Source organism: Nanorana parkeri, unplaced genomic scaffold (genome assembly GCF_000935625.1).
Source record: "Nanorana parkeri isolate BGI_ZX_2015 unplaced genomic scaffold, ASM93562v1 scaffold14, whole genome shotgun sequence".
In the NCBI taxonomy this organism is placed as follows: domain Eukaryota; kingdom Metazoa; phylum Chordata; class Amphibia; order Anura; family Dicroglossidae; genus Nanorana; species Nanorana parkeri.
This window is the reverse complement of record NW_017306282.1, coordinates 1,481,309-1,497,604: the sequence shown is the minus strand read 5'-3', so window position 1 is coordinate 1,497,604 and position 16,296 is coordinate 1,481,309. Positions and strand designations below refer to the sequence as shown.

Below are 16,296 nucleotides of genomic sequence, written 5' to 3'. Positions count from 1 at the left end.
GTATAACTCTGGAAGGCCGCATAGCAGTAATGCCACCAGGTGGTTATCTTTAATTTCCTCTCCAATTGCGTGTAGTTGTTCTATGATTTCCAGCATGGCATTAACATGTTTACACATTTGATGGAATTTTTCTAGCTTCATCTTATATAGCTTGTGTAGCAGATATAGTTTACTGTTTAGGTTTGAACGCTCATACAGCTTTTGTAAATGCAGTCCACATACCTTTAGCTGTATTTTATTTTCTTATATGGATAAGCTGGTCGTCTTCCACTAGCAGACTTATCATTGCTTTTGCTTGCCTGTTCTTCTTGTCCCATTCCTCCCCAGGTCCATTGCTGGGTCTGTCTGTACTCAGTGCTTGCCACAAGTCATCTTTGCTTAGCAGCATTTCAAGCTTGAACTTCCATAGCTGGTAGCTGCTATTGTTGAGCTTTGTGATTGCAAACTTCATATCTGAACTACTTGCCATCTTTCAGTAGCTTGGATGCACCTCTGGTCAACTTACTGTTCTGTTTACTGCCTGAGCCCATAACCTGTTGGTGTTGTGTTTAGATGAAGCACTGAAAACTTAAGGAATGCTGAGTTAAGTTTCACTGGCTTAGTAGAATATTACATCAGAATACAGCATACTGAGAGAACTTCCTGTGTATATCATAGATAAGCATAAACATACAGACTAGCATTGCACTACAGCGCCATCTACAACTCAAAAGACATAACAGTACATTAGCATATGCTTTTGCATTTACAACAGTGATCACTGTGAAACAATCACAGCTCCATGTTTTAATCCCCTCAATACCAGAATATTTCTTAATTTCCAAAAATGTGCAGGAAAAAAAATCATAGTGGAGTGTCTATTTTCCAAAAAGGGGTCATTTCAGGGGTTTTCATACTGTCCTGACATTCTTATTTGCCATCATTTATAAATGAAAGTAAGAAAAACTGTGTTTTTTTTAACTGAAAGACTTAGTTACATCGTAATTTAAAAAGCGGTTATTAAATACCAAAAGAAAGCTCCATTTGTCCCCAAAAAATGAAAAAAATTATTTTGCCACACTGTTGCGTAACAGAGGAATTCTCAGCCAAACTTGCACAGCGCTAAAAACTGAGAAATGGCCTGGTAATGAAGGGGATGTAACATGTCAGTACTTGAAGTGGTTCAAGTACCACCGACCACCAATGATTGTGAGAGGTTTTTATGGGTGGGGGGGTTTAAGGTGCTATTGATCACCAATGACTGTAGGATTGTTTTCCAAAGGTACAGAAATTAAAGGCGAAAGCAAGCAAACCCCAATGTTTGGTCCAAAAACCCAGGGCTTATTAAATGCCACCAGAAAAAAAGCGCTGTCATGATATAAATTTTATTTGTGCACAATGTTGTATAAGTGAGAAAATGTCAAAGTATCACAGCACTGAAAACTGACCTAGTAATTAAGGGGTATACACAGGCTGGACATGTGGCAGCCTCCAAGTAGGTATACACAGGGACATACTGTGTATGTGGCAGCCTCCGAGTGAGAACACAGGGACATATATGTGGCAGACTCCGAGTGAGAACACAAGGACATATATGTGGCAGCCTCCGAGTGAGAACACAGGGACATATATGTGGCAGCCTCCGAGTGAGAACACAGGGAGATATATGTGGCAGCCTCAGAGTGAGAACACAGGGACATATATGTGGCAGCCTCCGAGTGAGAACACAGGCAGTTACGTGGGCAGCAGGAAGCTTAATAATCACTCAGACATTTTACTTTTCTTTCAGGCTGCTTTCCAGGGCCCCCAACTCGTTTCTCCTGCAGTCCTCCCGTGTAGATGCCCCATCATCTTCCTCCTGTGTACATCCATTGGTGTAGCCCTCAATCTCAGTGTCCTGTCCATGCATCCCTCCCCATCTCCCGTCCAGGCAGCCCCCATTTCCCCTGTAGCTGCCCTTATCCCTTCCCATGTAGGAACACCCCCCTCTACCCCATCGGGTAAACAGGCCATGTTGTGCAGCAGAACTAGGGCAGGTGTGTCCTCTATTAGGGTTATATAACCAACAGACTGCCAGCTACTTATAGCAACAAGGAGGAGGGGGGATTAAAGCAGACCGTCTGACACAAAGATTATTTCTGAACAGCCCATCACTGCCGCCGGGGGCCCGGTATGAATTCAGTCGCCCAAACCCGTTGCCATCTGTGAGTGTGTGCGCGCTCCCGCGCGGCTCCCTCAGCCCCGAGCCGCCCTCGCCCTGTGCAACGTGCTCATCCGGGAATTTGCCCAGCGCGGCCCAATCCCAATCACAGGGCCGGCTGGTTCCTCCCCCTCGGCCGCCCCTACGTCCCCAGCCACAACACACCGGTGACAGACGAGCGCCCACGGTGCCATGAAGGAATAGCTGGGACTCTGGGGGGAAAGCAGACGGTGACCAGCGGGCGTCGCCGAGGACGGAACTGCGGACGGAGTTGCCAGCTCTGAGGGGAGGGGGCGGCCAGGAGAACACGCTAGAGAAACGTGAGGGCTGCCTAAGCACGTGACGCCGTCGCGACCAATCCTGGCACGGGGGTGGGGCTTAGGTGACGTGCAGCACAGTGTGCTGATGCGAGAAGTGCGCACTTGGTTGAGACAAACGGAGACGCAGGTGGCGGTGATATCTGTGCTGGACCCCTCAGCGCCTCTGCGCACACCATGTTAAGTAGACCGGTGTTCTTCTCTCATCACCACTCAGAGCCTCCACTGTACTACCCCTATCCACAGGACCGCCTAGGGTGAAGCCCCACTGCCAGCCATCTCTGTACCCTGACTCCCAATTCCTCCAGATGGATACCATGAGCTTCTTCTGGACTTAATCATCTACCATCTTTGTTCCTTCTCAGGGGCTCCTACTCTAGTGCCCCTCTCCCCTGCTGACAATACTTAGGGGAACCTTATACAAGAAAAAGGAAAACAAAAAAACCCCAGAACAATGGGGGTGAATGCTGTCCACTGGTTCAGGAAGGGACTGAGGCTCCACGACAACCCAGCTTTGAGGGAATGTATCCAAGGATCTGACAGCGTCCGCTGTGTCTATATTCTGGATCCCTGGTTTGCTGGATCTTCCAATGTGGGAATCAACAGGTGGAGGTAAGGAAACCCCTGCCCCGCTTCATGGCTTTAAAGAGAACCTGTACGGATAGAAACATGGCTGGCAAGTTACATGGTTGACCTAGTTTTCCAAAAGGGCAGGCTATGGGTTGGCATCGCCACCCTGACTCCGCTAATTGGTGAGTCAGAGATGTGGAAAAATAATGTCGGTTGGGAGGTCAGACTTTTTTTAAAACTTGTCTGATTGTGTGCTCGTTCCAGGTTAAGAGCTTCTTAGTTGATTTAAGCCAAGATGAAGGTGATGGTTGTGGAGCTTGCCCCTTTTAAATGTGACATCATGACACCTGTGGCTGCAGGTTCCCTTTAAAGCTGTGGTCATTGGTGTTTTTCAAGATTTGACCCATACAGGGTTATCTTCTAAGAAAATTGGAAAGAGCTGTGAGGTAATGCATATTGCAATAACTCCTAGCAACCTGACCCCAGTACAGAAAGTTCTGGTAGTTATGGCTTACTGATCTTTGTACTTCATTGGCTTCTAACTAAGTTATGGCCAGTTTCCGGGATGGTGTTCCTCAACCACAAGTCCATGGACCTCTGCTGGTCCTCAGACACAGCTTGAAACGTATGAATAAGAATGGTTGACAGTTTTTTGTTGTTTTTTTTTATTATTACTAAATGTACTGACATTGACTTTTCAGTCTCTAATAAGGATTACCACGCACTCCAGCATTGTTTGTTGGGCTGACGCGACTAGACACAAAGTTGATTGGTTACAACTCTTAGTGCAATACCATAGACGTAATTGGTTAAGCATAATTCTGCAAGTGTTAGCTTTGTTCTTGGGGTGGGACTGCAAAAGGTGGCGCTTCATGTTTTAGATGTGGCACACTGAAACCCCGTAGTTGAGTCTTGAGAACGTTCATTTGAGGTTGGTACACTGGGACCCAAAGTCAAACCCCAAGAACCTTATTTATGGTTGGCACATTGGGACCTAAAGTCAAATCTCAAGAACCCTATTAGGGTTGGCACACTGGGACCCAAAGTCAATCCCCAAGAACCTTATTCACAATCTGAAGGTTATGGAAACATTGGAATTCCAATGAAGAAAGAGCTGAGCTGATTGTTATTTGTAGCAAAGTTAAAAATGAAAAGCAATATTTTGAGTGCAACCAGTTGTTAGTGGTGCTTCTATCTTTTATACATCAGTCTACATATTCATCAATTTTCAGATTATATCATTTTCAGTATTTATATAATGTAGTTTATGATAGGCAGTAGATGGCTTAATAAATAACTTAACCTATATAGGCCATTGAAATAATCCATTGACTGCAGTAAGAAGCTCTGACTTCATGTTTTAAAAACTCGGGACTTCCTTGCCAGTCATATTGACCGTAGGCGTGTGCTTTCTGGCACCGTTGCTGTTTCCAAACCAATGGATTCACCAAGTGTGCATATAGTCATCAAAGCGCTGCTTGCTTGCTTGCTCTGAATCATAACCCTTCTAACAGCAGCCAGCCATGGCAAAGATCCACCTCCTAGAAGAAAACGGCAACAGCTAAGTATCTTTGGGATTGGAAGCCCAAGCGTACTTTTACATATCTGGCAGTTGTAAGCATATGCAGTTGGCATCAAGTAAATGTTAGAGCAAGATAGATTGCAGCAACACCGCTCCCCCCTCCCCTACAGCTGCAGAATGTGACGTGTAGGAAGAGCCATTCCGAGTTATGTAAAAGTGTATAACATGCTTTTGTGCTCTTGCTTTTGTTACCCACTCAAGTCTACAAATGTGCTGAGCTATGTGTTGTCCAAAACAGAATCTTTTAGCAGTTGCTACTGCAGTCTCAGCTCAGGATATGTTAGTTCAAGACGTGTTTAAAGGGGACAGGCACGGGGCTAACTCTTCATGTGGTTATAGTTTAAGGGTGTAACAGGAAAATAATTAAAGATAACCGTATAATGAAACCTTTCAGGGTGTATGGTTTACCGGTTGAGATATTGGGTTGTAAGCTTCGATGTAGCAGGGACAGATGCAAAGAATTCATGGTTGGATGTAAAGCATGACCATTATATAAATGGATCTGCTGGCTTGCTGTGAGTCCAGGATGATCATTGTGTAACATCCGGTGTTTCCACAATGACGCTCTAGTATAATGTTGCATTTATAGTAAAGTTGCTTTTGAACTAGTCAACTTGGGCACCTCTGGAAAGCCTTTTATTGATCGTATTCTCAGATGAGATATACTTGATGCAAGCTCAATCTGTGTCAAGGTCAGAGCATTGCACTTTTTTTCCCCCAGTGGTAACTGGTTTCACTTCTCAAGAGAAGTATTCAGCCAATTTAAACAGACATTCTAAAAAAGTTATACCTGTTTCTTGAGATGTGATTATTAATGGATTGCAGGGTTTACCATATACCGGGCTTGAAAAATTTGATGGTGTCTCATCAGTCAGTCAAAAATGTCACCAGTCAGCATGACCGGACTATAGCCTTGCAATTTATGTTAAAATTTTTTGGGGACAGATAGAGCTTTCTTTTGGAGGTATATAATCACCACTGGGGGGTGTTTTTTCATTCAAAAATGTACCATAAATGTAAAAAAAAAAACAGTTTCCCTACGTTATGTTATAAAACATTTATTCTTACTCATATTTTTAGTAAAACATAAAAGTCGGGGTCACGTCGGGTAAATAGACACCAAACATGGCAAGCCTTAAAATTGAGTGTGTCCGCAAAATCGCAAAAAAACGCCCATAGGCGACGATTAACCTTTTGCCGTCCGCCCGTAGTAAAAAAACGGACGGACGGCACTGCTACATCTGCGGGTTGCCGTCTCCAGATGGCAATTTTTTTCTGCTCGCGTGCGCCCCCTAGCGGGCACGCACGGGCAGAAAAGACCCGACCGTTGCGCACACCCGTTACCGGGTGTTTCACATATAGGCGATCAGCGGGACCATAGCCCGCCGATCGCCTATATGTGCTCGTTCGCGGCTCCCCTAGAGAGGGGTCCTAGAGACCCCTAATATCTCCATAAAGAGGACCTGTCAGTGTGCCTTTGCTATTATATAGGGGGTTGTTATCCCCCTATATAATAGCAATAACAATAAGTGCAAAAACATTTATATAAATAAAAAAAAATAAAAGTAACACATAAAAAAGTAAAATAAAAGTCACATATAAAAAAAAGGGGAAAAAACCCCCCCAAAATGTTTAACTCTCCCACCCCCACGTGTACGCGCCTATAAACGTAAATACGCGTCCGGTGCCCCAGCGCGCAAAAATTACAATTGCGCTACACATGTTACATATCGCCGTGAACGTCGCAGTGAGAGCAATCATTTTAGGGCCATCAATCACTGATAACACTAAACTGATGAGCGGTAACAGCTTTTAAAGCGTCGCCTATGGCCAATTTTGGGTATTATCGTTTTTTGAGGTTTCGCGCGCGCACGCAATTTTAAGGCTTGACATGTTTAGTGTCTTTTTACCCGACGTGACCCCATCTTTTATATTTTACCAAAAAATTGGGTAATAATAAATGTTTTATCATTTAATATAGGGGAAACTGTTTTTTTTTTTAAATTTCGGTAATTTTTCCTTAATATAGTAAAAAAATAAAACCCCCAGTGGTGAATAAATACCACCAAAAGAAAGCTCTATCTGTCCCCAAAAAAGGGTATAAAATTCATTTCAGTACAGCGCTGCATGACGGAATAAATGTCAGTCAAAGTACCGCAGCGCTGAATACTGAAAAATGGCCTGGATGGGAAAGGGTTTAACACCGCGGATGTCAACTGGTTAAAATGCTTTTACTGCTCATCGGTTTAGTGTTAACAGTGATTAATGGCTCTACAATTATTGCTCTCACTCCGACGTTTGCGGCGATATGTAACGTGTGGCGCATTTGTCATTTTCGCACGTAGGCGCTTCATGTACATCACTTCCTGCATTCGGGGACTGAGAGGAGATTTGTATACTACTGAACTCCCTTTGATCTCCTGTCACAGAGCCGTGCAGGCCGCATCGGGCACAGTGGTTTTTTTTTTTTTTTTTTTTTTTTTTTTTTTATAACTGGTTTTGAAACCTTTTGGCCAAGGTCAGATACATCTTGTAGACTAGGTGGCCAATGACCCTTACCAGTTCTGACCACCATACATCCTTTTTTTGTTAATGAGCAGCAAAATGTCACCAGCACTCTGGAAGAACTGGTCAAGTGAATGTCTTTTATTGGCACATATTGTCACACTGATAACGACATTTTGGGGTAACGCAGGGTTCCCTTCAGGCTCAGTATGTCATACTAAACCTGATGAAGGGACCTTGTGTGTCACCAAAATGTCACTATTAATGTGACAATATGCTTCAATAAAAGATGTTCACTTGACCTGGTCTTCCAGTGTGCTGGTGACATTTTTACTGTTCATTGGTTTCAGCGGCAACATCCGTAATCATTTCAGCACCTTTTTATAAGGGGTCTCCAGGAAGGAGTGTGGTGGGATACCGATTGGACTCCTTTGTTGTTAAGGCACATCTGTCTTGACCCTGTAATCCCGATTTTTATATAAGTTGCACTTTGCCTTGTTTATGAAACTGTTTGAGGGAAGCATGGTTCAAAAACAGCCAATCATGTTCATACCTGCAATTCAAAAACAGGTGCATGCAAACATGAATCCAATTGGGTGCTGGGTTGCCTCACAGTGCTCCCCTTATGACAGATAATCAAGGCTCACTGAGTTACTATTGGTGGTTCAATGAAATAGATTCATATAATACTATTTGACATGTTATTAAGACTGCTACAGGGAAAAATGACCCATCGCTTCTATAATTCCCCCCAAACAAAAGTCTTTACCTGTCTTAAAAGTGTTGCACTAGTTTCTTCTTATACAAAGAGATGTCTTTAGACCTGACCTGTACCACTTTACCATAAAGATGCAGTATAATGTAATAATGTCTTAATGTGATAACACTTAATGGTGGGGGTTTTGAGAATTACATGATGCAAGTCATTTTTTTTGGCTTGCTCTAGTTTTCAGCTACCAACAAAAAAACACAAAACCTCCAGACCCCCCCAAATTAGACCTTAGTGTTTCTTTTGTGAGCTATTACATTAACAAAGGTGCTTTAGATGTTTTTTTGTTGCAAGGCATTTATGTTGAGCAGCCTCAAACTCCTTAGTCATGTGACCATATCTTCGCTTGGAAAAAATAGAATTTTACCGTATTGCCTGAGAATTGAGCTGCTCACAGTTCTTTGAAACTTGCAATTATTTCACTTGCTGCATTAATATTCAAAAAGACTTAAACAATTTCCAAATACTATGAGGTGATCTGATTTGTGGATTTAAGAGTTTGTGATGTTGGAGCAGCATCTCTGGATTGATGTGAGAGGGGTAATGAAGATATATATACCCTGCCAGATGTATTCAGAAGATGAAGCTCCACATTGCAGCTTTTATTTAACCCATGGATCAGTGTTTTTCAGTTCATTTCATTCACAATCTTGTGGGGCCTAAGGATCTGTTGGCTCCACCGCTCTCTCTGGTGCTCATTAGCACATCCATTCACAACCTTCAAATGATCATATTTGCTGCAAAATCCACCATAATTAGAATGCCTTTTATCATGCAGTGTCTTTCACCCACACATACCAAGGTTTTTTTGTACTCCGAGAAAATGTCCTAAGGATATATTCTAAGCTATACAGTAAGGGAGGGCAGAGTTTTGCAGGATTCAGAAGCTACCGTATATACTCGAGTATAAGCCGTCCCGAATATAAGCCAAGGTACCTAATTTGACCAAAAAAAACTGGGAAAAAGTATTGACCCGAATATAAGCCGAGGGTGGGAAATGAGGCAGCTACTGGTAGATAGATACCAATAAAATTACATGAATATTTATTTAAAAGAAAAATAACCTAGCTCTGTAAGTGGAAAAGGGGGTACAGGGCTACATATCATGTACTACGGATCATTTAACCCATTCATATTAGCAGAGGATAATTGTAAATCTATTGTTCAGTGCACTCTATATGTAGTATATAGTACATGTACATATAGAGTGCCTGCAACAATACATTTACAATGATCCTCTGCTAACATGAATGGGTTAAATGATCCATAGTACAGGGCTACATACAGATCATTTAATACATTCATGTTAGTATAATTGTAAATGTATTGTCTGCACTGTATTAGCAGTATATACTCTATATAGAGTATATACTGCTAATACAGTGCAGACAATACATATATAATTGCTTAATGAATCTCTCTCTACCCCCACCCCCCCCCCTCACTCACTGTGTCCGTGTGCCGGTGATCGATCATCACATCACGGAGAGAGCAGGGACGAGTCAGCGGCGCGCTGGTCCAGTGGGAGGAGCTCCAGGTGGGGTCCTAATTTAGCTGGCTCAGAGGTGCCTGCCCGCTAAATTACAACCCCACCTGGAGCTCCTCTCGCCTGATCAGCGCGCCGCTGACTCATCCCTGCTCCCCTGCCTGACTGGCCGCTGCGGGGGTTTTTTTTTTCTTCTTACTTACCTCGCTGAGCGTCGCTGCTGCTCCGGTGTGCGGCGCTCCGAGCGGGGTCATCTGGCAGTCTCCGGCCACCTAAATTAGGACCCGGAGACTGCCAGATGACCCCGCTCGGAGCGCCGCACACCGGAGCAGCAGTGACGCTCGGCGAGGTAAGTAAGAAGACGCACTGGCGCTGACTCGAGTATAAGCCTAGGGGGGCACTTTTCACCCAAAAAAATGGGCTGAAAATCTCGGCTTATACTCGAGTATATACGGTAGTTGGCATTGGAAAAAAACATGGGTAGCCTGAGTAGTAGTTTTGTATAGCAGTGTACTTCATGGTTTAACACATGTTTGCACAAAGTGTGCCCTGATATTTGAAATATTTGTCTGTAAGGAAAGGAGCATAAGGTGGTTGTGTTGCTGGTTGGGTGGAAACACTAGAGCAATATTGATGTTATTCGGAATATAGACTCATCTGTGATCATGGCCTTTCCATCTGTTCATTCCTTGTGACCTAATTGCTTTATCCTCAATTCTTATTTTATAGTTTTCTCTATATTGTAAAGCATGGTAGAACTCTGGAGAACGCATTAAAGGGAAATTGCAGGCAGCATGTGAATCTTCAAACACTGAAATAGTATATAAATGGTCTCTCCCTATCCTTTACAGTGGGTTCCCTGTAACCCACTGCTGCCAGAATCCAGAGAGCAATGCAAAGGGTCACTGGGAATGTGATGCCTCTGCTGTGTCACCTCTCAGATGCCTATATTTCAAGTCAGTCTGACTTCAAAGGAAGTTGGTTACTGGTTGTGAGAGACTTTAGTACAGTAACAGTTTTTTAAACCAAGGTTTTGATTTGTGAGCAAGGAGTCTGTAGTGGGCATAAAGCTTCACAGGTAGGTATTTTTACCACTCTTTAAGCCAGGGGTGGGGAGTCATGCCTGTAACAGTTACAGGGTTTTTCACAAAAAGGTGAAGAGTTTGGGGGAGGCAGGAGAAGTGAACAATCTAGGCCAAAATATCTGATTTGGAAAAACTCTCCAATTCAGCTCACTTTTCCTGTTCAGCTATTTTGGCCTAGATTGTTCACTTCTCCTGCCTTCTCCAAACTCTTCACCCTTTTGTGAATAACCCTGTTAGTCTTGCAATGCCTCGTGGGACTTGTAGTTCCACAGCAGCTGGAGGGCCGGAGTTGCCCATCCCTGTCATCGGTTTACGGCTAATCAGTTCTCCATTAGTGAGATTTTTTTTTTTCCTCCCTTGCACTGTTGGAATAATGTTTTTAGCCGATTGTTGGCAGGTTTGAACCCTTTATCCAAAATTGAAAAAAAAAAAAAGTTTTGGGTACAATGCATCAAATTTCCATCCTTGAATGTACATGCATGTTATTACTAGTATGTAGGAAACATTTGTCTGTACACAGTTGCTTGTTCTTCAGAATAAAAACTTACTTTGAATAGATGGAGTTTAGTTAATGGCTTGTTCATCTGCACTTTTCCTATACACAGACCTAACAAACCTGTTTACTTTTCGATCAGAGAAAATCAAAATGGCCACCAGAGATCTACAGAGATCTTTGTATGCACTGTAACTGCAAAGCAGTTGCCACAACATAATGTGTCCTGTCATAACGTTATGCTGGTATACATTCTTCAGCAATTTAATTTTACTTGTGTATCTTGTGAGATTTTTAGAACTATCGGTGACATGTCGCAGTACTTATGAGAGGCCACTTATTTTAAAATGGAACTACAAGCAAAAGGGACCCACAAAGGGACATTGTGGGTCCCTTTTTATAGTACTGATGTCCTACAGTTTGCCAGCTCTCTCGGTTTTCAGTGTTTAATAACAGAAAGTCGATTTTATATCAGCTTCATTAAAAGACTTCTGAGAGGGCAGAAAAGAGCTTATTAAAATGTGAGATCTGAGCCGTGGCCAAAAAAGACCAATGACTATGGACTAGTTACCAGTAGTGCTTGTGTGCCCCCCTGTAGCTGATGGAATGAAATGGCAGATTTTTAGAAAACAGATCAACAAAATGGATGAAGCCGAGGCAGGAAGCTGGTGCATTGTAGGCCCTCAGGTACATCACCAAATATCTGAAGACTAGCACTCGTGGACAGTTGAGCCTGGCCTTTCACTCTCCTGAGTCTCCCTATTGTGGGGTGGCTTAAAAATGAGGATGTCCATCCAAATCTTAGTCCATTTATTCATTATTGTCTAAGCAGGGGCCAGGCACATATACCGTGTGTTGTGATGCCAAACTTAATGAAAAATAGATTTTGGATTTGCATATACTTTGTGCTGCCTATTTCAAGTTTGTGTTTTTTTTTGGTTGCAATAAAGTTATATAACGGCTGACTGTTTTTTCTTTTTATTTGGGGCACATCACCTCCTGCAAAGTACAGAAATGATTCTTTATGTGACCTCGTCCTTTCTAGTTTGTAAACTCTAATCTGTGTACACTTCATTGTATTTATTGTGGGTGACAGACTCTGAGAACATTTTGTCTTTACTTTCATGCACAATCTGACTTGGGCATGAAGGGAAATGACTGGGAATGGTTACGTGTAGTTCTCATGTAAACGGCAAGTAGGTCAGTAAACGGGAGCAGCCCACTCCCCCTGCTGGTTACTAAGAGAGATGACCTACTTTCTCAGATTGTTGTGACATGTCAACTTAGTTTAAAAGAATATACACAATAAAAGGCAACAACTGGTTTCAGGTGAAGCCCGGCCTTCTGTCTAAATTTGGACCGTGCTGAAGTTATTTTTGTACTTTAAAATTGGCTGATAATTGCTCACCCTTTTCTTGTTTATTAAATTACTTGCTTATTATAGAGGATGTCAAGGCTATTTTTCTGCACCATAAAGGACAAATGTTTTTTCATCACATTTCTTTTAAACATCTGCTAAACGTTTTAGAACATTTTACCTTGTATGGTCATTGTGTGAAGTCTTCCAACTACTTTAACCTGATTATAGGCATTAATGTAATGAAATTAAGCACAGAAGGGACCCCGTCACCTGGTGGAAAAACCTTCACTGGCACCCACCTGTAAAAGAAGCTTCTTTATTCTAAGATTTTCCATGTGTGGTGTGTTGAAACACACCCAGAAGTTTCAGATGGCCGTATTGTCTGGAGCTCTTCAAGAGGGGGAAGTTTCAACATGTCACCCACGGAGAGGTTAAGGCCTTAACATGGCCACAGAGCACCGTCCACTGTCAAGAAGTGTATTTCTGTGCCCGGGAGTCACAGGTGTTTGCTTACAGCCGTGGCCAGCAGCGTCTCCAAATCAATCACAGGCTGACAGATACCTTACACGTTCAAGCAGATACATGCATACAGGATGGATCACTGGCCTTGGTCGCATGTAGCTGCTTACACTTGTGTGCAGCCATGACGTCTGCCGGCCTCTTCATTTGTGCAGGCGGTTGGTCACAAACGCATGTGACCCCTGGACACTGAAATATGCTCCTTGACATTGTATCGACCTGCAGCCATGCGAGTGAGGCCTAATAAAGAAGTTTCTTTTACAGGAGACTGCGGTTGTAAGTTGTGGGTTTTTTTTTTAACTTTTGGAAGGGATTTTCCACTTGCCTTATGATTGTGGTGAAAAATCACTTTGCAGAGAATACCAAATTACATGCAAGGTAGTTTTTTCTTTTGTTTTTTTTTGTTTTTTTAAACAAATGCCAAATTTTTGCTTGGACATGTTGGGATGATGTCAAGTGAGCAGCCTTGATCAGCTTTAGTAAATTAACCCCAAAGTGTCAGCCATTGTGTGATCCACTAGTGCTTTTTGAGAACAGCACAAACACCTATAGTGAGCTGGTAAGGTGTCCAAAGAACCCCTTTACCAGTTGTTATCATTTTTGGCTCTCAAACCCTAGTCATAATGTTGTTTACCTAATTCGAAATCTTGGCCCTGTCCATTATTGGACTGAGTGATGATAACCTTTTGCCAGCAGCTACGTTGAGTCCTGATGGTTGCTCTACTAGTTGCTTACAATGCAGCTTGTAGAGGTCAGTCTGATTTTTGATGGACTTCCTACCATGCCTTCACTCGTTATATTGCAGACTGAGTGAATTGTGCATATACTGGTTGTGCTGTCCTATACAGTGTTTGGTATCATGTCTCCATGCTTTATAGTGCTAGCTTTGGGGTCACCTATTTAGTTATCCACCAATCACTGGCTGTGATGTCATTCAGGGTGACTGGCATTCCAACTGGCTATCATGAAATGAAGCAAGGTTCCTGAAAGCTGGATCTCCTTCTGCAAACATCACAAGGCTCAACAAACATATTGGCCCCTTGTGGCTGTGTTCAGGAGCCCTCTTGGGTGTTGGAGAGATTGGCATCTATGATCTAGTTCCCCCTGTTGCATTGAAATAGTTAAGTAAACATTTTTAGTGGAGAAACGTGTCGGTTGTCCTGCTCTGTCCTCTAGAATTAGAGGTTCTGGCACAAGCCTCTCTGTTGTAACTGGGTATTGTGGGCAGGCTTTTCCTCAGTTTTCTGGCACATTGTGTACATAACTTCAGTTAGGTCCTCCGATTTATTCTTGCGTAGTTACTTGTGTGGCTGCCAAGGAGACGGAATCTCAGCTGGCACACAGGCTTTTCTGTCGCATTATTCCTTTCTATCTTTTGTTCATTGTTTTAAAATCATATTTTGAGCACTTACCAGTGAGCAACCCACACAGAATTATGCAGCTCTCCATCCTGTGCAATTACCTAAACCTTTCAAAATAATTGTTAGTTTGTTATCCAGAGCAGAGAACACGTCATCGTCTTATAAGGACTGTATTCATTTAGCTGTTACGGGGCAGCCATGTTATACAAGAATCAGGGCATTTTCTCTTAAGGGTGTTATATCCTGATCATAAGCAAGACACAACTGTGACTTCACCTCTTTAGTGTATTAGGAGTTGTGCAGATATAAAAAAAAAACTAGGCAAAGGTTTTTGGACACCTGACATCACACCTATATGAGCTTCTTGAATGTTGTTCTAAAACAATGGGCATTAATATGGCATTTGCCCACCTTTTTTCTGGCCTTTAAAACATCGTCTGTACTTTTTGCAGAGGCTTTCCTCAAGATTTATTTGGAGTGTTTGTGGGAATTTGTACCTATTCTGCCAAGAGCATTTGTGCTTTAGGTACTTGTGGTGTAGAAGACCTGGCTTGCGTGAGACTTTCCGCTTGGGCTCCTTCACCATTTTTTACCACATACTTTTGGTTATCTAGATCTATGTGAAGGCCAAGTGTACACAACATTTGGCCGTAGAGTGTTTGTTTGTTTTTTGCCTGTGGTAACAACACTGTGGTTCTTACTATGTGCCCCTCTATAGGCTGAAGGCCAGTGATTTAAAATACTATTCTGGGTTCAATTAAAAGCATCTCCTTGAAACACGTGGTATTGTTTTTGAAATCTGCCATTGTAATCACTGCAGTACATTTAGGCCTCATTCACACTACTGCGCATGTACGTGCGTATTGTACCATATGCAAATAAATGGTTCCATACACATAGCCGCGTATGGAGCCGTATATTTGCGTAGCGTAAAAATGCGAAAAAACAAACTGGAACAGAGATGCGTCCGTGCAGCGTATTCCTGCATATTGTACGCGCATAAGCATATTTGCGCGTATGTGCGTACAGTTCATTATAATTTCTATTAGGAATGATGCATTCTGAGAATGCAAATAGGCACGCATATACGTGCATACGCTCGTATATACGCACATAGACACGTGTATATATACGCAATATACAATTTTGCATGAGGCCTTAGGGAGAATTGTAGGAACCTCACAATGATCTTTTAACATGAACCCGACACTTAACCATACAAAAACGATAACATTTAACCCTTTCAGTGAAACCCCATCTGAAATTTTTTTTGTTACATTTTAGATAGTCGGGAGTTAAATCCTCAGTTTTTACTTGGTGTGCGTGCCCATTGGGGAATTCTGTTTACTTCCTGTTTTGTGACCATACAGTGAGTAAGGAAGATCTCCACAATGGGGACACAGACGGCAAATAACAGCTTTTTTTTTTTTTTAAAGGTTCTAACAATCCTACCCGAAATTTTTACCCTCTGCAATTAACCGGAACTCTTAAGAGGGTTTATTTATTTATTTAGTCATGATAATGTATGCAAGTAGAGGTGCCCATACACTGCACGATTCTCGTACGAGAATCGCGGGAAATTTTTTAAACTACTTTACAACCCTCGCAAGACAAAAGTCTTGCGAGGGTTGTAGAGTGTATGGGCACCTTAAGTGTGTTGTGGTGCCATTCTGTTTGAATCCTATCCCAATCACATCTACCCTGTGCACAACAATGCACATGCTTTTCAGCGCACACCAAAATACACAGATATGAACTGTAGTGAAATGCTTTGTTGACTTTAATGCTGCCAGTCCTATCTGAAGTATGTGAGGATGCCAAGGGACATTCCTTTGCTGCAGCGTTGGTGGAGACAGGCTGGAGGGAGCACTGTGCCAGCCAGCTCCGAGGTGCAGGTAAGTATAACTAACTTTTTTCATTTTAGTCCCTAGACGAAAATATAACTGTTAACCCTTGTAGTGCGGGGGTAGCCCCGCTGCAAGGGTTAGTAACAAATGTAGAATACAGGAAGAAGATATATTTATTTTTTGACTAATCACTTCCATATAGTACATTTATCTTTTACTTTTT

General features: G+C 42.5%; 1 protein-coding gene across 1 annotated transcript in view; it reads left to right on the top strand.

Annotated features, from left to right (window-relative positions):
• The first annotated feature begins 2,917 nt into the window (after window positions 1-2,917).
• The window catches only part of CRY1 (cryptochrome circadian clock 1), a 38,525-nt gene continuing 25,146 nt past the window's right edge, over window positions 2,918-16,296 (top strand). Inside the window, 1 exon segment of the mRNA XM_018558151.1 lies at window positions 2,918-3,108. Coding sequence (XP_018413653.1) covers window positions 2,951-3,108 — 158 coding nt within the window. The 5' untranslated portion in view covers window positions 2,918-2,950.